The sequence below is a fragment of the Eucyclogobius newberryi genome, unplaced genomic scaffold (genome assembly GCF_026437365.1).
Source record: "Eucyclogobius newberryi isolate DKJ021-1_F unplaced genomic scaffold, fEucNew1.0.hap1 SCAF_13, whole genome shotgun sequence".
In the NCBI taxonomy this organism is placed as follows: domain Eukaryota; kingdom Metazoa; phylum Chordata; class Actinopteri; order Gobiiformes; family Gobiidae; genus Eucyclogobius; species Eucyclogobius newberryi.
This window is the reverse complement of record NW_027315757.1, coordinates 6,689,192-6,711,270: the sequence shown is the minus strand read 5'-3', so window position 1 is coordinate 6,711,270 and position 22,079 is coordinate 6,689,192. Positions and strand designations below refer to the sequence as shown.

The 22,079-nt window shown below is 41.0% G+C and overlaps 1 protein-coding gene across 3 annotated transcripts in view; it reads right to left on the bottom strand.

Moving 5' to 3' along the window:
* LOC140357889 (myosin-10) overlaps positions 1 to 22,079 on the bottom strand; it is a 106,238-nt gene that overhangs the window by 40,918 nt on the left and 43,241 nt on the right. For 2 of the 3 annotated variants that reach the window (XM_072442438.1, XM_072442439.1), the window contains 10 exons: positions 21,115 to 21,178; positions 20,863 to 20,961; positions 20,304 to 20,447; positions 20,131 to 20,226; positions 19,338 to 19,456; positions 18,558 to 18,710; positions 16,481 to 16,654; positions 15,698 to 15,871; positions 10,772 to 10,886; positions 347 to 540 (listed from right to left, as the gene is read on the bottom strand). In XM_072442438.1, the coding sequence (XP_072298539.1) occupies positions 347 to 540; positions 10,772 to 10,886; positions 15,698 to 15,871; positions 16,481 to 16,654; positions 18,558 to 18,710; positions 19,338 to 19,456; positions 20,131 to 20,226; positions 20,304 to 20,447; positions 20,863 to 20,961; positions 21,115 to 21,178 (1,332 nt within the window). Of the gene's footprint in view, positions 1 to 346; positions 541 to 1,794; positions 1,858 to 10,771; positions 10,887 to 15,697; positions 15,872 to 16,480; positions 16,655 to 18,557; positions 18,711 to 19,337; positions 19,457 to 20,130; positions 20,227 to 20,303; positions 20,448 to 20,862; positions 20,962 to 21,114; positions 21,179 to 22,079 lie in introns of all 3 variants that reach the window. The other variant, XM_072442437.1, reaches the window with a different exon arrangement.

Below are 22,079 nucleotides of genomic sequence, written 5' to 3'. Positions count from 1 at the left end.
TCAGCTCTTTTTGCATTATTTACTATAAAATGTCTTCAAAACAAGTTTCACAATACTATATAAACTTTGATATAATTCCCACCTCGATCTACGAGTGACACAAGCTTTATGTTAAATTTGGGCATTTGTGTTTCTTGCACTGGCCCTTTCGAAATGGTTTAGTCCTTTGACAATTGCAATTTGCACACAACAAATCACTCTTGAGTAGTAGTTTGAGGTCATTTCTTGATCCAATACTTTTGTACCTCTACTTGAGTGTATTTTGAAGTATCTATATTCTTGCTTATGCACAATTCTAGCTACTTTACCCACTTCTCAAGGTTTTACTATGTCCTTATGCCTTTACCCTCTTCTCATGGTTGGGGATGATGCAGCGCACAAAGTTGGGGTTGGTGTTCCTCAGTGTGGCCATCAGCTTGGACAGCTGCTCCTTGTACAGCTGCCCCACAGTACGGAACATGCCCTTCTTGGTCTTGTACGCCGCTCCGAAGGCGGTCTCGTTCATGCCTGCCACCTGGTCCAGACCCACGATCCGGTCCACTGAGGGAAGAATGCACAGGTTCACTTACAGTATCAAGCGTTGTATTCATTTGCAAAGATAAGTGCATTTAACAATTCTAAGCAACATTTCATAATTGTGGTGGCTGTATGTGTCTTTGTCTATGTTATTTCTAAGCCCAAAGGGATTATCATGTGAACTGATAACAAATTATCTACACAAATTATATATCAGATTACTAAATCAAGTTTTAATCTAATTTTAGCCAGTAGTTTTCTATATTTGGCTTTTAAAGACTTTAAATAATGATTTCTTCCTCCATAATTAAGCTCAATAGTGCACAAAAATGTTTCTAACAATTACACATAAAGTTGTGTTTAAATTTTTTTGTCACTGTGTGACTTTTTTTCAAAAATTGCCACTGACCCAAGAGTTACTTTAGTACGACATAAGACATAGCACAAATATATGTACTGTATACATTCTATAGGTGTGTCTATACTTTAAATTAAAAAAAGATAGACGAAGTTTAATGCTGCATTCTGAAGTGTGACATGAATGATCACAGTTTATCCAGGACAAGCTCTGGGGTTAAAGATCTAAGCTACAGGTCAAAATAAATAATTATTACTACTTGTAATTGAGAAAATCCACTCTTTTGTTTGTGATTTTATTAGTTTAGAAAATCAGTTGGATTGATAATTTTTAATTTAGTTAATTTTATTGTATTTCTGTTTCTGTAATTTATTTGTGATTTGAATGCATTTTTCCTGCTGTGAAGCACTTTGAATTGCCTTGTGTATGAAATGTGCTCTACAAATAAACTTGCCTTGCCTTGCCTTTAAAAAAAAAAAAATGTAAATAGTGTAGTTTGATGTCTTGGGGCGTGACAACAATTGTAATTAGGAAGGGACAGTTACATAATGATTTAACTAGTACTATAGGCATATTTGGTAAATTATGATAAATCTTTTAATTTTATACATTTTGAAAGAATGTGCTGCAAGTGACAGAATTATGTTAGATGTTAAAATAACTACAATTAAAAGAGTTAGTCACAAAAAAAATGCTTGTGACAAACCATATTGACAGTTGTTGTAGAACTGATGGGCTTTTTGTAATGTATTATTTTTGTGTTTTTCTACCAAAGTGCAGGACAGAAAAAAAGACAGTACACCATCAAACATCAAGTACCAATTTACAGATGCATTTCTATTTTACTTTTCCGAAATATTGGAACATATTAGTGATAGCATCAAATGCACTGAGCACATACTTAAGGTCCTATGGTTCACCTGGAGCTTCCGGCAGCCCAGAAACATTGTCATAGAAAGAGGCTCTCTGAAACGTCTGAATGTCTACAGCCGCACGCAGATGCACGCAGCCACACGCAGAAGCACGCAGCCACAAGCAGAAGCACGCAGCCACACGCAGAAGCACGCAGCCACACGCAGAAGCACGCAGCCACACGCAGAAGCACGCAGCCACACGCAGAAGCACGCAGCCACACGCAGAAGCACGCAGCCACACGCAGAAGCACGCAGCCACACGCAGAAGCACGCAGCCACACGCAGAAGCACGCAGCCACACGCAGCCGCACGCAGAAGCACGCAGCCACACGCAGCCGCACGCAGGCACACGCAGAAGCACGCAGCCACACGCAGAAGCACGCAGCCAAGCACGCAGCCACACGCAGAAGCACGCAGCCACACACAGAAGCACGCAGCCAAGCACGCAGCCACACGCAGAAGCACGCAGCCACACGCAGAAGCACGCAGCCAAGCACGCAGCCACACGCAGAAGCACGCAGCCACACGCAGAAGCACGCCGCCAAGCACGCAGCCACACGCAGAAGCACGCAGCCACACGCAGAAGCACGCAGCCACACGCAGAAGCACGCAGCCAAGCACGCAGCCACACGCAGAAGCACGCAGCCACACGCAGAAGCACGCCGCCAAGCACGCAGCCACACGCAGAAGCACGCAGCCACACGCAGAAGCACGCAGCCACACGCAGAAGCACGCAGCCACACACAGAAGCACGCAGCCAAGCACGCAGCCACACGCAGAAGCACGCAGCCACACGCAGAAGCACGCAGCCAAGCACGCAGCCACACGCAGAAGCACGCAGCCACACGCAGAAGCACGCAGCCACACGCAGAAGCACGCCGCCAAGCACGCAGCCACACGCAGAAGCACGCAGCCACACGCAGAAGCACGCCGCCAAGCACGCAGCCACACGCAGAAGCACGCAGCCACACGCAGAAGCACGCAGCCACACGCAGAAGCACGCAGCCAAGCACGCAGCCACACGCAGAAGCACGCAGCCACACGCAGAAGCACGCAGCCACACGCAGAAGCACGCAGCCACACGCAGAAGCACGCAGCCACACGCAGAAGCACGCAGCCACACGCAGAAGCACGCAGCCACACGCAGAAGCACGCAGCCACACGCAGCCGCACGCAGAAGCACAGAGAGAGAGAGAGAGAGAGACAGCACAGACAGCACACGTTAGTACAGGGTTAATAGGTTAAGACAGTACAGTTAAAAGGAAATAAAAGAGAAATACAGAAGATTACAGGAAACCATTAGGCAAGTAGCTGTTTACAGACAAAATATAGTTAAATGTCATCCTATTAAGTTGTTTTTTTACTCAGGACCATTTTATTTATTGTAAATGGTATCTATGGTAAATGGTATCTATGGTAGCTAAGCATTTGGAGATATGACGTGGCTCCCATTGCTGAACAAACAATAGGGCTGATACTAATGATAATTTTAATAGTCGATTAGCAATTTTTTCCCGATTACCGTAGTCGTCCCCAATGAGATCATTATATATATGATAGAATATGGAAAATAAAGTGACTTTGGGTTAATAAAACCCCATGTGATTAAATGCAGCCTCAGTGTGGTTATTAACACTCCATAAAACATGTAATGCAGTGAGCCAATGACTCCAGCAGGAAAAGAATGTACTCCAGTCCAATGTTCCCTCTAAGCTGTGAGCGAGCGCAATCGCGCACGGCTCCAAAGGTCTCTGCGCAAAGAAAATCTGCACTGCGCACAAAATAAAAAATCCACCCTGAATTGAAAATAAACTAAACACATAAAAATGTATACATTGTGATTCAGTGACAGGCAAGGACTGGACTGGACTGGCGGGCCCTGTCGGGCCCCTGCCTTAGCTGTGTCGGCCCTGACTAGAGACCTGTGGCAGGCGGGATTACCCACGGGTCAAATGCTGCAGGATCAGGAGGAATTGCGTGTCAGTGCATGACCACTCGCAGGTGGAGACGGGAGGAGGAGAGCTCTGCATCAGGTGGATGTATTATCACAGGACACTTCCACCATGTGAGTAGAACAACGCTGGGGAAACTTTATGAATGAGGCTGAGTGCGATGTGAGAGGCGTGACTGTGAAGGAGCTTTTCAGAGTCATACATTTCTCCCTCTGTTTCAGTGGGATTAGTTCAATTCAGTTTATTTTTTTTAAAGACAGTCCCGTGCGGGTCTCTATAGCTCAGAGCTGTCTAAACATGGGCCATTCACAAACTGTCTCATTGCAGTAATGAGAGCCATAACCCTCAATTACTAGGCCTATTTGAAATTGTACTCTGCATTGTGTATGTTAAAGTTGGTTTAAAGCAGTGGTTCTCAAACAGAGAGTGGACTATAGGCCATAGAACTATAGGCTCCTCAGGTGAAATGTTTGATGTTTAAGCTACACTTGAAGGTCCTTCACCTGATTGTCTCATAAAATTGTTCTTGCTTTGTCTAGAATGTTCCACAGTATGATATAAACTCATCTTTCATTTATCTAGTTAAAAGGACATTATATAGCCCTCCCTGATTTTTCCTGATCCCCTGCAGGACTCCCAGGTGTAAATATGACTTCAACTCCAGGGCCACTTTTTACACCCAGCCTGCTCCTGCTACACAGGTCATGAACAAGATGTTTGTCTTTTTCATTGTAAGTGGATTAAAGCTTGAACAGATGTGATACTGGCGTGACCACAGTGCACACGTCTGAGGTTGCTCACAGTGGTCCAAGGGGCCGCTCAGGGAGTCAAGGGGCCGCTCAGGGAGTTTGTGTGTCTGCTCAGACACATGAACAGTTAGAGGGAACATTGCTCCTCCTGATTTATTTCAGGCCTGAGACATCTGCTGCACCTCCAGACCAGAATGTTTACACACATGAATGATACAGGAAGGGGGTTTTGAATAATGCATAAGCCAAAACAATGTAAAAAAGTAAAGCGGTGTAACAACTGTTGGGTCACACTGGTAAATACAGTATATCACACTGGTAAATACAGTACATGTATCACACTGGTAAATACAGTACATGTATCACACTGGTAAATACAGTACATGTATCACACTGGTAAATACAGTATATCACACTGGTAAATACAGTACATGTATCACACTGGTAAATACAGTACATGTATCACACTGGTAAATACAGTACATGTATCACACTGGTAAATACAGTACATGTATCACACTGGTAAATACAGTACATGTATCACACTGGTAAATACAGTATATCACACTGGTAAATACAGTACATGTATCACACTGGTAAATACAGTACATGTATCACACTGGTAAATACAGTATATCACACTGGTAAATACAGTACATGTATCACACTGGTAAATACAGTACATGTATCACACTGGTAAATACAGTATATCACACTGGTAAATACAGTACATGTATCACACTGGTAAATACAGTACATGTATCACACTGGTAAATACAGTATATCACACTGGTAAATACAGTACATGTATCACACTGGTAAATACAGTACATGTATCACACTGGTAAATACAGTATATCACACTGGTAAATACAGTACATGTATCACACTGGTAAATACAGTACATGTATCACACTGGTAAATACAGTACATGTATCACACTGGTAAATACAGTATATCACACTGGTAAATACAGTACATGTATCACACTGGTAAATACAGTATATCACACTGGTAAATACAGTATATGTATCACAGTGGTAAATACAGTACATGTATCACACTGGTAAATACAGTACATGTATCACGCTGGTAAATACAGTACATGTTAGTCCAAATAATAACTCCACTTTGATTTGGTTCATTTATTTCGTGAACACCACGTTCAGGTTAGCCACACAACAAAGTCTCCCTCGGTCCCACCCAGACACGTATAACAGGTAAACAGAACAGTATCGCCCCCTAGCTGTCAGGCATGTGACGTGAAACTTAGAGAAGTGAAACTTAAGAAACTAACAAACTCACTCTCTTTTTAAAACAAAAAAACACAACATAACATGAGTGTAAGTGTTGTTGTTGAACAGTTATTTAACAGTCCAATGTCCTTCATGGAGAGCCTTAAGAAGCATGGCCGAGGAAGCTCCCTTTTTAGTAAGGCAGTCTGCAAGCTGCTCTTTAGTTTCAGACCACAACACTTGAAGGACCTTTTCAGTTTGAATTAGTTCTTTGATTGAACTGATTTCTAAACGCAGTCGTTTTTCTGTGACAAACTTGGTAGACTTCAGTGCATCAACAAGAGAAAAGTTATCAGTGACACAGATTATTGGTACAGGATGTTCAGTGCTACCTGCATTAAGTTCAGAGAACAATGTTGAAAGAAAAATTGCATTGTCAATTCCCTCTGACATTGCTAGAGTTTCACCTGCAAGTGTACTTCTAACAATTCTCTTGATTCTCTTTGACTGCCATGAGATAGGAGAAAAACATCCATTGTCACCCATCAAAACAATAAAGTGCCCACCTTGAGTTCCTCCATCTGACAGATTACCAAATCTGTGAAAGTAACCAATTCAGTGAAAGTAACCAATTTTAAGTTACTGTCTTTACCAAGATGCTGGAAATTCAACTCAACAGACTTAGCCTTCAGTTTGCACACAACTCTGTTTGCTTCATTAATAGTCTGTACAGTAGCCTGTTTAAGATTTGATGCTAAGTTACTTGCATCAAACATGGCATCAGGTCTGCTCTGTCTGGCAACCCACAGAAGTTGCCCTATCTTAGATCTGAGCTGATCTTGTTCTGCTTCAGTGAGGGGTGAGCCTGGCTCTGCTGCACGTGAGGGTGTGAGAGGTATGGGATGTAAATGTTGAATGTATGTCTCTTGGTGTATTTGTACCTTTTTACCCAAAGTAACCAACTCCACACCCACATAAGAAAAGCTATCCTGAGCTTCACGACCAACATTGAACTTTGATCTGAGATGAGGCATGACAGTCATAGAAAACATTTGTGTACCTCCCCAAATGAAATCATCAACATGACAAGCTAGTACACCAGTTACATTTTTGTTCTCATCTAACCAGTAGAAAACTGCAGGGTCAGCTTTAGATATGACAGCTCCTGCTTCAATCATTATGCTTTTCACTCGGTTATACCAATAGAGTGAGGCATCAGCTTGACCATACACACATTTTCGCAGTTTCCAAAGTACACCAGTGCTATTAGCCTCTGGAGGAGGTCTGATGAAAATGTCTCTAGATAGTTCCAGTCCTTGTAAGAAGGCAGATTTTATGTCCATTGAACGAAGTTGCCATTGTTTCTGACAACTGACTGCCACTAAGAGCCTCAGGGACTCTGAAGCACAGGTTGGAGAGTCCTTTTGTAGCTCAGAAAACTTGTAGCTCCTCAAATCCTCGTGCAACAAGCCTGGCTTTTGGTACTAATCCGTTCTCAGTCTCTTTTAGAGTGCACACCCACCGAGTGGGAATGCACTTTTCTCCTTTGTCCTCAACTTCCTCAAACACGTCGTTTTGTATCCAACTTTTTATTTCATTGGACTTGGCTTCATCAAATGACAAATCCTTAGTGACAAAAACATCCTCGCATGTGTCACCACCAGGAGCCTGAACCTGGACTTGAAGATCTTCCAGCTGTAACAGATCCACTGCTTCATTGTTTCCCGCCACCTCAGCAGGCTCAAGCAGCTCAAAGTTATACCAGTACTTAAATTTTCCGGTGGCTTTTCCAGCACGTCCTAACACTTTAGCAGTACGTGAAACACCACTCTCTGCGTTTCTGAATGTAACAATTTGGCCAGTCTTTATATTTCCAGCACCCCGTCTCTCTGCCCCAGCATATTCATGAGCGGGTGGAGGATCATTGTCATTGTTTTCAGCATTTGTCTCTTCGGTATCCTCATTTATGTCATATGAGTGTTGTTCGTCCTCATTGTTTTCTTTATCACAGCTGGTCTGAGGTTCCTCATGTTCCTGATTGGCTTTCCTCAGCCTAAGTCGGTGAACTCTGACACAGGTGCCACCGTGTCTAACAAAAACAACAGCACCGTCCTGCCCAATGACCACCGCAGGCCCTTTCCACTCTGGACAGTCCACACGTTTGTAAAACACTTTGTCTCCCTGTTCATACCTCTCATCGTTGTGACGTATCTGTTTCTTTAGCGCTCTCCGTATTCGTTCGGAGCATTCTGCTTCTGTAAAGGCCTTCCTTGCAGTGTGCAGAGCTGAAATGTGTTTGGCAACCCACTCACTTTTAGTGGTGCCCTCTAGAGCAGGTGGTCTGTCAATCAACACCGAAGGTAGGTTAGGATTTTGCCCAAACACAAGCTGATGTGGGCTGTAACCATGGACACTTTGCATACAGTTCTTTGCCATAAGAGCCCAGTCCATGGCAGTGCTCCAGTCACATCTAGTAGTAGTTTTCACTTTGAGTATGATCTCTGTTAAAGTTTGGTTGTGCCGTTCTAACAGCCCATTACTCCAGGGGCTGTATGCTGGTGTGGTCTTTACTTCAATATTAAACTTTTCAGCCATGTCTCTTACTTCTTCATTATTAAACTCCCCACCATTGTCACTGAACAACTTTCGTGGTGGGCCGTGCACACTGATCCAATCATGAATAAAATGTTTAACGATCTCAGAGGATTTCTTGGTGGTCAAAACACTTCCTGCACTAAATCGAGTGAACTGGTCAATGATATGTAGGTACCACACCCCTGGCTCAAGCTCGTGCAGATCTACAGCTACAGTCTCATTATACGTTGAAGCCAGTGGTAGGCCAGCCGCAGGTTTGGGTTTGGTCTTACAGTACTTTTGAGATGCTTCACACTGACTTACAACCTTTTGTAGTAAGCCAATGCATTCTGTGTCTTTGTTTCCAGAACTACTTAAAAGCCTTTGTAGTTTGTCAGCAGAAGCATGCCCAAACTGCTTATGAAGTTTCTCTAAAACTTTTGTCTTCTCGCTTGTGTCCATTTTGTCTGTGCTTGTCAGCACTTCTTCCTCAGTAGTTGTTAATATCTGATCAGCATTTACAAAACATTTATCTTCACTGTCGATTATGTTCACACAGTAATGTCCCAAGCTTGTAAAGTCCAGTTTGATGGGTTGATTGAACGTCACAGCACTGTCATTTTCCATGTCCAGAACTGTTCCTGCCCTTTTTAGAGATGTCTTGCTCAAAAGCAAGGGGATATTAACAGGGACAACTTCAGTTTCTATATTACACTTTGTGGTGCCAATCTTAGCTGGTATCGTAACCTTTTTGACAGAGTGCACCACTTTTCCATCTCCAAACTTGAAGGGCCTATGACTTTGTGTTTCAGTTTTTATCATAGACTTTATGTTTTTCTTTCCAGACACATTAATGTAGTCGTCAAGCCACTGTTGTCCACACACTGTCCTAGTGCAAGCAGTGTCTATTATAGCGGAGCCAAAACATTCAGTCATGAATATTTCTGCATCTGTTGGCGATTCTTTTGTATACAGTGTAATGTTACACTCTTCCACGTTTGTCTTTTCTTCAATTATTTGAACACTCTCACCTTTGTGTGGACAGTGTTTTGCCCAATGAAACGTACTTTGGCATACAGCACACTTTGACCGCCGTCCGAACTTGTCCAGCGGGTTCGTACCGGGCAGTGGAGTTTTCGCTCTGGAACCCTGTTGCCAGGGCCTGTTTTGACGTCGCTGCTCCGTTGCAAAAACAGATTCTTGACTAATTCCCTCTGTAGTTGCAATCGTTTTCCCGCTAAATATTCTCTTCAAAGCGGACTTCATAGAGGCAAATGTCAAATCCGTGCACGCAGTTAGAGCCAGCTGTCTGTCCGTCGTATCCAAGCACGCGGTGTTCGGCAGTTTAAAAGCCAAAACTGCATCGGGAAGCTCCATGTTGTAATTGCGCATACGCGAATATCGCTGTTCGAAATCAATAATATAGTCCACCATGGACACGTTTCCGCTTTTCATCATCCGGTCAAAGTTCGTGTACGCTTCATAGATCCGATCTTTTTCTTCTTTTAGGAACAAACTATCAAGTTTCCCAAAAAGAGTGGCAATTCCCGTGTCTTTGTTTAAATCATCAACCGGAATTTCCATAGCCGTCTCCCGTGCTCGTCCAGATAGCGCCAACGCCATGGCAAGAGCTTGTTTTTTTTTCTCCAAATCGGTGACTCTAATCCACATGCCGACTTCATTCTTCCAGCTTTCATAGGGTTTTTCCCCTTCAAACGATGGCGGGACTCTGTAGTTACTAACCATCCTCTGCTACCAATGTTAGTCCAAATAATAACTCCACTTTGATTTGGTTCATTTATTTCGTGAACACCACGTTCAGGTTAGCCCAAGCCCCCGGAAGCCAAGATGGCCGCCATTGAAACCTATGGAGCTGCTCATTGGCGCATGGTTCCAAAAAAGTTTTTTAGTTCCGCATTACTTCCTGAACAGTGTACATGTATCACACTGGTAAATACAGTACATGTATCACACTAGTAAATACAGTACATGTATCACACTAGTAAATACAGTACAGGTATCACACTATACTGAATGCTGATAAACAAATGCTAAGTTGATCATATTTTGCATTGTAAAATCTTTAAATCCTCATGAAACTTTTCAGTGTTATCTTTGCTTTGATAAAATTAACTTTGTATAATAAAATGTAAACTGAACAAAGCTTCTCCATTGTTGCACCGGTAGGGGGGAGATAAAGGACACTTCAACTTGTCCCACGTCCATTAATTTCCGCGACAAGCAAACTCAGAAACATGTTACATAAAGAGAAAAATGTAATCTTAGATGTCGGATACAAAACACATATATAGCATAGTTGTAGACATTTGTATTTGTGATTATACTGTAGCAGCTTTTTCACCTTTTAGTTTTGAGCTCTTACAGGGAATACTGAATAGTGTGATGTCATCTGCTCTAAACCATGTCCACTAACAGGCTAATATGATGGATACATCTAAATACACTTCCTCACCATCTTTCCAGAGCTCGGCCACAAACTTGTCCGTAGACTGGTGCAGAAGCGTGGCCACGTTGTCATTTAGAGGATCCATGTTCTTCATAAGCCACTCGTCTGCTTTATAGTCCACCTACAGCACACAAGAGACAGGACACAAGAGACAGGACATTACATGTGTGAGATTATACCGAGTTCTCTATTTCAATTTCATATGCTAATGCATCTTTCTGTCAGTGCGCGTCTCCAGTTCCACAGAATGTTCCAGGCGTCTCGCTTTGACAAATTCAGTCAGTGTGTCCAAACGGCCTGGTTCTGGTTGTAATGGTATTTCCAGACAGCTTTTGGGCAGAAGAATGGGCTTTAGTTTCCAAATGTGAGGTCAGTGTGTGGAGAAAAAGGCAATCCAAGGCAGAAAATCAAAATGAGGCAGAGCAAATTTGGAAAACAATGTCATTCAGACTTTTTTAGGGGGATATTCATTGGGACTAGGATTAGAGTTGTAAATTAGTTTTTAATAGGATTCTGTTCCAAGTTCACATTTCCCAGGAGCATAAACATTCAACTTCTGAGCTAAGCCAAGAATCCAATGCATTTCTGAACATTTCAAACTGCAGGATTAGAGGTTTTATACAGAATAAGACGTCATATTTGAAAAACATACATTTGTACTGGGAACGGGGTCGCCTCTCAACAGAGTTTACCTGTAACTTGTCACCTGTTTGCCTCGATGGAGATGTAGACATTCTAGACAAACCACTAACATCCCCATGGAGACAAGCAGGTGGCGAACCCTCCACCACAGTGAAGCGTTGAACAGCTGCCGGTAATAATGAGAGTGCAGCGCTGTCTCCTCCACAGCTGAAGACACTTGATCCGACTTCCCCCTGTATTTGAGTGACAGCGCGGCCCAGTGGAGACCCCACGTTGTGCTGCAGGGTAACATGACCAACGGGCCCTGTACAGAGAGCCCTTTGGACCAACAGACCCTCACTCTATCAATGACTGACAAACTCTTCAGTCTGAGAGCAGAGCACAGTACAAGCCACATGTGGAGTTCATCAAACGTTATCTGATTACCTTCAAATCAATCTTAGACAGGACATATTCTATATTCTTAAGGCTTTAATTGGCCTTTAAATATGTTTCTGGAAGTTAGCATTTCACATTTTCTAACTTAAAATAATGTCTACATTTGGAAAACACACCTATGTTATTTAGGGGTAACCGATCCGGGACCTCTCCTGCTAAATACAACGTCGTCTGCGCATGGGGCCTTTCTGTGTGGAGTTTGCATGTTCTCGCCATGTCTGCATACTCTGGGTGCTCTAGTTTCCCCTACCACTAAAAACATGTACAATAAGCTCCTCCCCTCTGCAAAAGAGATTCTTAATCTCAGTGGGACTTTCCTGGTTAAAAAAAAGTTAATAAAAATAAATACATTTGACCACATAAACGAGCCCGGTGATAGTTTATGAACTTGAAACCTGGGTTACTGATCTGTGACATAATTATCAGGGAGAATGTAAAACTGAGTGAGAATGGTGCAAAATAAACAAGTCCAGCTATGGGGACAACAATATAATATGGTTAAAATTATAAAAAATAATATGTGTTCTAAGAGAAAAAAATGTTTTCACCATTTTAAAATTCTTTTGGATTCTTTTGCAGTGGTAGTTTTGAATTAATCTTTATTTAAATGTTGTAACCCGCAAAGTCATTGCTAAAAGCTTTGAAGACTTCAGTTGATGTTGAGTTCCACAAGAGTGGGATCTGATTCAATAGTTTAATTGTAAAAAGAATAGGTGATCGGTCAAAAGTGTGTGGGCACGAGAGTCCAGGCAGTTCCAGCTTTTGCATTCACAAATATGCCCTGGATGAAGAGTGGGGCAGAACTGAACCAGATCTCTTGGCAATGCACAGTGAAGTCATTTGTATCCACAGACAAGAGGAAAACGTCTCCTATGTTTGAGTGGCACGAGTGACAAAACTGCATAGTCCAATATTTTAAGGGTTTTTGTGTAGCTGTATCTGAAAATGATATGTATAGCACGTCTCTGCAGCTTTTCCAGGAGTTTGATTTGATTGGAAGACCAGGAAGTAGAAGCATATTCAAAGTAGGGACAAATATAGGATTTATAGATTTTGACCAGCAGGTCATTTAAAAGCATAATCTATGGAGCAAAAAGATCTGCTTGAAACATGACAGCAGACGGACTTGGTCTTCCTGTTTGTCGTGCTTTAGATCATCACTAATCCAAACTCCATGATGTTTGAGTGATGAGAGGGTCTATCATTTTTGCCTGAGATGAATAAGGCTTTTGAGGGTTGAAAGACATATTCTAAAGCTCTGCCCATTCTTAAATTGACTGTATTATATCTGAGAATATTGTGTGGAAAACCTGCAAAGCTAGTTCAGCCTTGCATTTTAATGAAGGAGGGGCACTTCTGTTTTATTTTGTTTTTACAATTTGTTTCAATTGAAATAAATTGTTTTTGATAACGGGAAGCACTTGAAGAAAAAAGTTTTTATTTAAGCATTTGTCATTAATCACGATAACAATAATAAAGTAAATATCACTATGAAACAAAAGTCGCAATTTTTTTTTTTTACAACTCTATTTGGGATTTAGTGCTTTTGATAATGGAAACTTAAACAGGGAATTTATAACAGGTTCATTATTGTTTAATTGGAGTAATATGTCTCTTTCAACATTTGCTCACCCTATGTTTTATACCTGGATGTCATTGCTTAAATCCTTGTGTGTTTGAAGTGAACATTAGCCAACTTTGATTGACAGGTGGGATATGTGGAATTTGGCTGGTGTTCTCCGTACAGAAGGCAGAGCGGGATCCAGAGGTGAAAGTTGAAGAGCGTTACAGTACGTTATGTAACTGGCAGAGCAGCTCTGAAGTGGAGTGATGAGAAGCAGATGTGGGGCCGCGCACAACCGCACTATTGTTTCCAGCCACTGACCTGATTAACAGGGCTGACTCCCAAACTGGGCACGTCTGCGGACCTCAAATGTATTCATCCTTTTTCAATTGTAGTGTAAAATTGGGTTCAAAATTCGATTTACAACAAAAACTGCATTTTTGATATAGCAATTCTTATTTTACCTCTATATTTAGTGCTGATTTTCACTCTTAGCAATCATTGCCAATATTTTACCACAACGTTTTGGCTTTGTACTTGTATTGTAAGGATTGGCAATATTGACAACTAGGAATATCTCAATGTGACGTGAATGAACCACAAAACGACTCTTTTTGAAGACATTTTCAATAGTTAGTTTTAGTTATCGACAATATTCTCGATATCTCGATATTCTAATTTTACATTTCTACAAAATCGATAGATATATATTTTTAATATAACTCTCACTTCTAACTGCAAACTACTGTAATTTTTTTGTTCATGGTTTAATAAGACTTAACAAACTTCAAATAGTGCATTGATAGGAACCCGTGGAACAGGGGCCTCCAGTCTCTGTCAGCTACTGTGAGCTATTCATGCTATTTCATAGCTTATTTTGGCCAAACTGTATTTTTTTCTTGACTGAACATATAATACAAACAAATTTACAGCACATGCTTCAAAATCAAAGCTATTTGCCTAAAAAGACAGAGGCACAAAACAGGTAGTGTGGTCCGGGGAGAAAACTTTGAAGAAATCATAAGTGATTCCCTGTATTCTGGTGAATTCACTTGGTTGCATGATGTGGTCTGCCCTTCACATCTTCATCTCTTTCCTCTCCTCTTTCCCTCTGCCGCTGCACTGTGGACTGAAAAGCTGCAAAAGTTTTTCTCAGGACTATTAAACTTATGTTTTATGATGTAGGTAAATTAAAACGCTTGTCTTTTTGCAGACGGTGTCTGCTTCCGGGTGTCAGCTGCGTGAAGACCATTAAGATCAAATAAACAACATTTTGTACAAGGATGCATGGTCATTTTTCCCAGTGGCCCTGATTCTAAACCTAACCAAGCCCACTGCCTGCGCCCTATAGAAAAGAGAAAAAGGAGAGGTGACTCCTCAAAGAAGTGCTCAGAGAAGTGACTGCAGTGAAAGAGGAGATTTGTGCGGGTCTACAGAAAAGAAAGCACTAAAGTGCCATGAGGGGAATAAAAGTTAAGCATGAAACATAGACTACATAACCGCATTTCATCTCTTACCCACAGGCAGCTGGATCCACAGATCAGACTTGCAACAAGCATTTGATAGGGCAAATGCTTGTAATGCATTTGGAAAGTGACAAATCAAAACAGACTACTAAATGTAGGTATGTTTTGAAAATCCCTTCACAAACTACTCAAAATGGGGCCTATGGGATCTATAAGTACCCCTACCCTGGAACGTCCCACACCAGTGCGGTTTCATTGGCTTCCAATAATATACTTACATACAAAGACAACAATTATTTAAGTGTTAAAGGGTCTTGTACAGAAAACAACATTTTTCAGTCTCCATGGGGTCTTATTCTGTATAAAACCTGCTCACGCTCCATAAACACAGGACACTCAAGAACGCAGAATATATGTGTTCACGGCTTTGAACGGGGAGAATGAAGTCACTGGCCAACATAAAGCTTTTGTTGTTAAAGAGCATTGGAGTGTGTGAATGAGCGTGGTGTGCAAAGCTCTACTCCTGGTCATTTAATTTAAAGATAAAGAATGGCTAATAATGGTTTTACGAACAGTAAATGTTCTTAAAAACAACTATTTTAACTGTTCATTTTAAACGGTTTGCAGTGGTCCAAACTTATTCCTCACTTTCCTAGAAAATATGTTGGGATCCTAATTATTTACTGCAATGAGTTTGTAAGTGTCTCATTATTTTTTCGATCATAATTTTGGCCCTATTCTATTAGCGTCTTTTCTCAGGCTGTATTTGGCCTCCAGTGACTACATGCTTTCCCAGGAGGATCCACAGTGAAGCGGGCGCACCTTGCCAGCGTAGTGGATGATGCAGAAGTCGGCCTTGTCCTTGAGCTGCCGGGGCTTCTGGAACTTGGAGTGCGTTCCCTGCTCCTGGAGAACTTTGTCCACAAATGTCTTGTCTGTGGCCTTAGGAAACCAGCACTCCTCGTCCAGCAGGGCCAGGATGCCTGGTGGGTTGTTCTGAGGACAGAGAGCCAGAGAGACACACACACAATCACTCACTCTAGTATGGGCTGGATGTCTGTCTCTGACTTTAGGGCAGAAAGATTAAAAAAGCATTACCGGTATGTGCACAATCTTGTCGCAATTTTATCGTGCAAGATGTTGAGGCAAACACTTTACCTTGACCTTGCTTAACCTACTGAAACTGCTTTACATCAAATTGTACATGAATGTGAGTATATGAGACTACTGCATTCTATCATTCATGTTAGAATGGGAGAAAGGGGACAAGAGGCTCCTAATGCAACAGTTTGAATCGGATGTATTGCCTCTCAATCATAAAGCTCTGTATCATTTACTCCACATCAAAGGAACAAGTGACATTAGGCCAAAAACACCATCATTAGCTAAGGACCCAAACATGAATGAAAAAAAAGAGTCAAAAATCAAAGTTATTCCAAATCCAAATAAAATGTTGAATTGTGTAGTTCTCTGTAATGTGACTTTCTGTGATGATCTGCCAAAATATCATATGAACAATGTGGCCCTCAAAAAAAAAGAAAAGGTTTGGCCACTCCTTCTTCATAATGTGTATAATGTAGTGCAGATGAGGCAGATGTGACTGACGGGCTTCTCGATGAGCTCGATGCAGGGCTGCAGGTCCAGGCCGAAGTCGATGAAGCTCCACTCGATGCCCTCCCTCTGGTACTCCTCCTGCTCCAGCACAAACATGGTGTGGTTGAACAGCTGCTGCAGCTTCTCATTGGTGTAGTTGATGCACATCTGCTCGAACGAGTTCAGCTAAAAACAGAACAAACAGTGATGGTCAGAAAGGTTCAAATGTCCCCAACAAGTTTTTATGTTGTTTTAATATTTTTTTTTTTTTTATCAAATCAGCAAGTTATAGTTTTGAATATATATTCAAAATCAGCAAGAGAGTCAGCAAATCTGTCTTATTTGCATGATTTTTTTTTTTTTTAAATTACCGGTAACATTTATTTGCTTGAATATTGAAACAAAATTGTCAATATAGTCTGTTATACTCTGCATGGCATTCACGACCTCTTCCAGAACATTCCTCAAGAGATCAAGCTGCATTGTTTGAGATAAAAAGCCAAATCATTCAGCAACATTTAAACATAATCAGTTCTAGGAAAAAAGAGAATTCTGCACATACCAGTTAAATATGATGATTTATGGAGTTAAAAACAGCACAGGAGACTTCTGAGCTCTACCTATTACATGGTGCAGTTTGTAGAGGGATTAGGGTGACCTTCTTGCTAGTCTCACAGCAAGAACGTCACGGGTTTGACTACTGGGCCGGACCGGGCCTTTCTGTGCAGTGATGCGCCAGGTGTCAGTTCCTCATTAGACTAATTTCTCAGTGAATGTGAGTTGGATTGTAATGAAACACACAGCATTTTGAAGCTTCACATGCAGAGAACACGTCCAAACAGTCCCCCTACTGTCTCCTATGTCCTTGATTTCTCTGCGTGAGCTGATTTACCACATTTGTCTCTGCTCCTGTGCATGTAGCATGTGAGCAAGAGAAAGAGAGAGAGAGAGCGCTTCCTGCTACAGCGCCCCCTAGAGGCCGTTACCCCATGCAAATCTATAAAAAAGCCGCAGGGTTCGAAGAGTGTGAAAAACTTTGCTGCTTATAGGCCATCTTTTACAGTACCAAGAAGTAAATTACACATTACTTTCAGTCAGGTGATTTCTCATCAGGATTTGGTAATAGCACTCCATCTACTGGCAGCAGAGAGAATTACCATTAAAAAAGATTGCTTGGCCTAACTTTCTAATGGCAAAATTGCTCAGAATGAGTCTGGAGATGATGAATGAAAGACATCACAGGATTATGTGGACCCTGGGAAAATGAATATTGCTGTGGTAATAACTTATGTGGATCCAGAATAAACTAAAAAAATAAAAGAAACAGGAGACTTCTGGATCGCCGAAGCTCGGATAATACGTGTCCTTCTAGAGCTGGGTTTCGATTCAAATTTCAAGAATCGATTTGATTCCGATTTTTACGTTTCAAAATCTATTTTTTCCGATTTTCTCAGATTCCATCCGATTCCATCCAATTTTGATCTGATTTCCGATTCGATCCGATTTCGATTCGATCCGGGGTTAATGTTATTAAAAATTAAAAATGTATTTGAACCGTTTCCTTCACTTCATGACTGTGTAGAGAAGCAACATATTCAAACTAGTATTATATCAATATTAAACAGCAAATCTTACAAGTATTGGTAGTTACTGATGGCTGGAAGACTGATGAAAAGGTTAAGGGTCAATCTACCTTCAAGAAAGATAATTCAGGACAATAAATGGAGGACATCATACAGATGTAGTCACCATCTGCAACAGTGGATTCTACTGGGACACTAACCAGTGCATTATTATGCTTGAAAATAATTAAGAATGTTTTTTATTTTAAAACTGCTCACACACTGCCAGTACTGAAACTGGAAGTATAAAATGTAAACGTTGAGCATTTTTCAAAAAATGTATTTATTTATTTATTTTTTTAAATAAAAAAAAAAAAGCGATCTTTGGACGTACGAATCGATAATCGGTCATTAATATGCGAATCGATTAAAAATTGGAAAATAGTTTTTTTCAACCCAGCTCTATGTCCTTCAATACTCAAAACTGATTGAACCTGGAAGAGGTTTGCCCAAATGTTGTGACATACTTCAAAGATCTCGAAGCCGGCGATGTCCAGGATCCCGATGAAGGAGGCGCCCTGGCGTTTTGTGCGGTCTAGAGCCTTGTTGATGCGGTGGACCAGCCAGCGGAACAGGCGCTCGTATGTTGCTTTAGCCAGGGCCTCCACTGCAAAGTCCACCTGAGGGGAACAACAACCGATCAGGGAGAGTGTGTGTGCCTTTGTTACACGTACCAAAGACTGGTGATGCCCTCTGGTGCTAAAAGGTGGAATGGCTGTTTTGTATTGAGAAATGAACAGCATGAGTAATAGAAACCAATACAACTTGATGTTTTGGAGGTGGCACCAATTATGTGGACAAAAATCATAAATTAGTTATTTGGGTATTGTAAATTGGGTATTGTATATTGGGTAGTGTATATTGGGTATTGTATATATTATATTGTTGGGTTGGGTTGTATATTGGGTTGGGTTATTGGGTATTGTATATTAGGTTGGGTTGTATATTGGGTATTGTATATATTATATTGTAGACAGGTTTACGTGAAATCTTTTTTTCATGTATTGTCAAAAGTTAACCGGTAGAAAATAGGTATTAATAATCATCTGTGTTTATGTTGAAGTTTGTAGCTATCTTTTATTTTATACTTTTGTCATTTACACCATTTTGTAACTGATTGGAGCCGTATTTGAACATCAATTAAAATTATGACATGATTCAAAGCTTGATTCAGCATATGTTTTCTTAGATATTTTCTATGAAGACTAAATTAAAGAATTGCTTTTAATCAGCTGTTTCTGACTCACCTGCTCTTTGGTCTGTGCTTTCTGAACATAGTCCCGGCCCACTTTGATCCTGGGCGTGAGGATCGCCCGGGTGAACTCCATCACATTCAGTCCCAGCAAATGACACAGCTTTTGGGCCACTGAACAGACCAAATAAAATGAATTTAATATATTTCATTTCAAGACGACTTTAATGTCAGCTTTTGTAAATGTCCATTGAAACAGCATCAGTCCGAGCATCTCTACATGTCTGAGAAGTGCGTGGTATGTGTGTTATGTAATTGTAATGTGGTCCAGAGCAGGAGACACTGATGGAGCTGACGGTTTAATAAGATGCTGACTGATCAGAGACAAACACTGACATCTGAAAAGAAGCACAGTCCAAACAGGGTCACATTTCTAATAAAGCCCAATACCAGGCATGGGGCCGTCTGAGGCGGCCACTGTCACATGACACTACAGATATTCTATCTTTGCTGTGGGAAAATACTTTATTATGCCTCATAGTAGTAATTTTCAAACCCATATCGCCAAAATACAAGCTTTTATTTGAATTTCCGTAAAAGATCTGGGCTTTATTTGAGCACACATTTTAAAATAAATGTAGACCATCAATTGAAGTAGTACGTAATTCCAAAGTACTATTTTTTCAAGCATACATGATTGATAATTTCATAAACATAATGTACCTTGAGTTTGGAAATACTCACTTCTGCTGAAAAAAGACATCTAAAATGTTCTCAAATCTAAAGTCTGTAAATATGCAAAGCAGTAATCCCTTTGTCTGTGTGCGTGCCCGCTCTGGGACAGTTACCAGTGTTTTCGGGCATAGATGCCTGGTCCGTGTTCCTTTCTTTCTTAAATACGATGTTTCCAAACTGCAGCACAGCAGAGACCACCTTCAGCATATCTGGAGGATGAGATACACTTAATGAGACCCTGAGGAGATTTAACACATGTATTGCGGTCTGTAAGCATCACACTCACAGATGATCTCCTCGTGGGAGAAGCCCATGATGTGCATGGCCTCCATGGTCTCCTGGAAGTTCTCTTTTTCCTGCTGCCCCGGGATGGTTAGGTTCCCATTGGACAGGAAGCGGTAGTTGTTAAAGCCTTCCAGGAGCAGATCCGCTGACAATAATAAAGACATTTATCACACACTGTAGAAGTGCACAGTGCAGAACACAAATGGTGGGCACATGTTTCCATTACAGTCCAAGTCAAAAATGTGTTCATTTGTTTGTGTGCCACGGAGCATTACCTAACAATGTGTTAACAAACCCATTTGGGTAGAAATTATAGAGAAGATTGCACTAGATTTTAATCCAGTCTGTTGTACCATTTGACTTGGCAGGAAGGTGTTTGTGAGAAACCTTTTATGAAAACGTGACTGATTTCCATAAATGATAACAAAACAAAATATTTTTTAAAAAGCTCAAATATTTAAGAGGTATTGTCATATAGATTTGAAACAAATATGAAAAGTATTTATTCTCGTTAAGTGCTTGTATTGTGTTTCTGAAACGTATTGAAAAGGTTGACTGACTTCGTAGATGCTCTCCAGCTCCAGACAGCAGTCTGTAGAAGATGTGGAAAGTCCTCTCATCTTTGGCCTGTCTGATCGCACGGGACTTCTCCAACAGGTCTGAGCACAGGTTAAGGCCTAATGCAAGACAGCAGTAATGCATACTATTGTTATATCTTTGGGCAAGACACTTCATCCACCTTACATCTTGTATAAATATATGTCTAGTTTGTCTAGAAAATGCATTAAAAGTAATATACAAGTTTAGGATACAAGTTTCAATATTGGCCCCAACAATGTATCCGGCCACGTCAAAGTTAATCCTGATGAACTTGCCCTGCAAAAACACAACAGAAAACCAGATTAGAACTACTCAAAAGCAACTGCACTATTTTCAGATTTTCTAGTTTGACATTCATGCGATCTTGTATAAATCATATATTTTAATACAAGTTTGTGGATTTTATTTTTGCATACGTCTTATTTTAAAAAGCTATGATTAATATATTCATGAGAAAAATGTCAAGATTTAAAGTATTGCACAAAAAATAAATGACCCACATAAGTACAGAAAGAATGCTTGCTCCTGTGAGCAAAGTCCCAAGGCAAGTTAATTTATTTACTTTCTCCTATTTTTGAAGTCTTTGACAGTTCAGGACATTCAAAATGCTATAAATTCCACAACACAAGTAATAAACTGACAACCCCCAAGACACTTACTGGTACTCACTTTGCACCTGACAAAACTGTCCAGGAGATCAGCACCTATTCATCTACATTCGATGTGTTACTCACATGATTTCTAAAGTCTGTGATGAACAGTTTATAAGCACCACTCACTCACATAGTGTCGCTTTAATCTGGAACATTCCCAATGTCTTTGAAAACTGCGGTCATAAAGCCTCTCCTAAAGAAGAGCAGTCTTGATGCCGCAGTACTGAGTCATTATCGGCCCATCTCTAATCTGCCATTTTGGGGCAAAGTCCTCGAAAAGTCCTCACAGATGTATTTTGGACATTTTAATCCGTTTTTCACTGTCGCCCTCAGAGGCAACCGTGATTTTGAGGGTTACAAAAATAAATTGAATTGAATACTCAAACAACTTTGCCACTCACAGCTAAAATTCCAAATGGTGTGATGTAGAACCTCTATAGTAGCCCCTCCTCTGCCATTTTAAATCAACCAAAACCTATTAAAATCCATTAAAACCTTCAGGCCGTTGTGAGGTCATCTGAAAC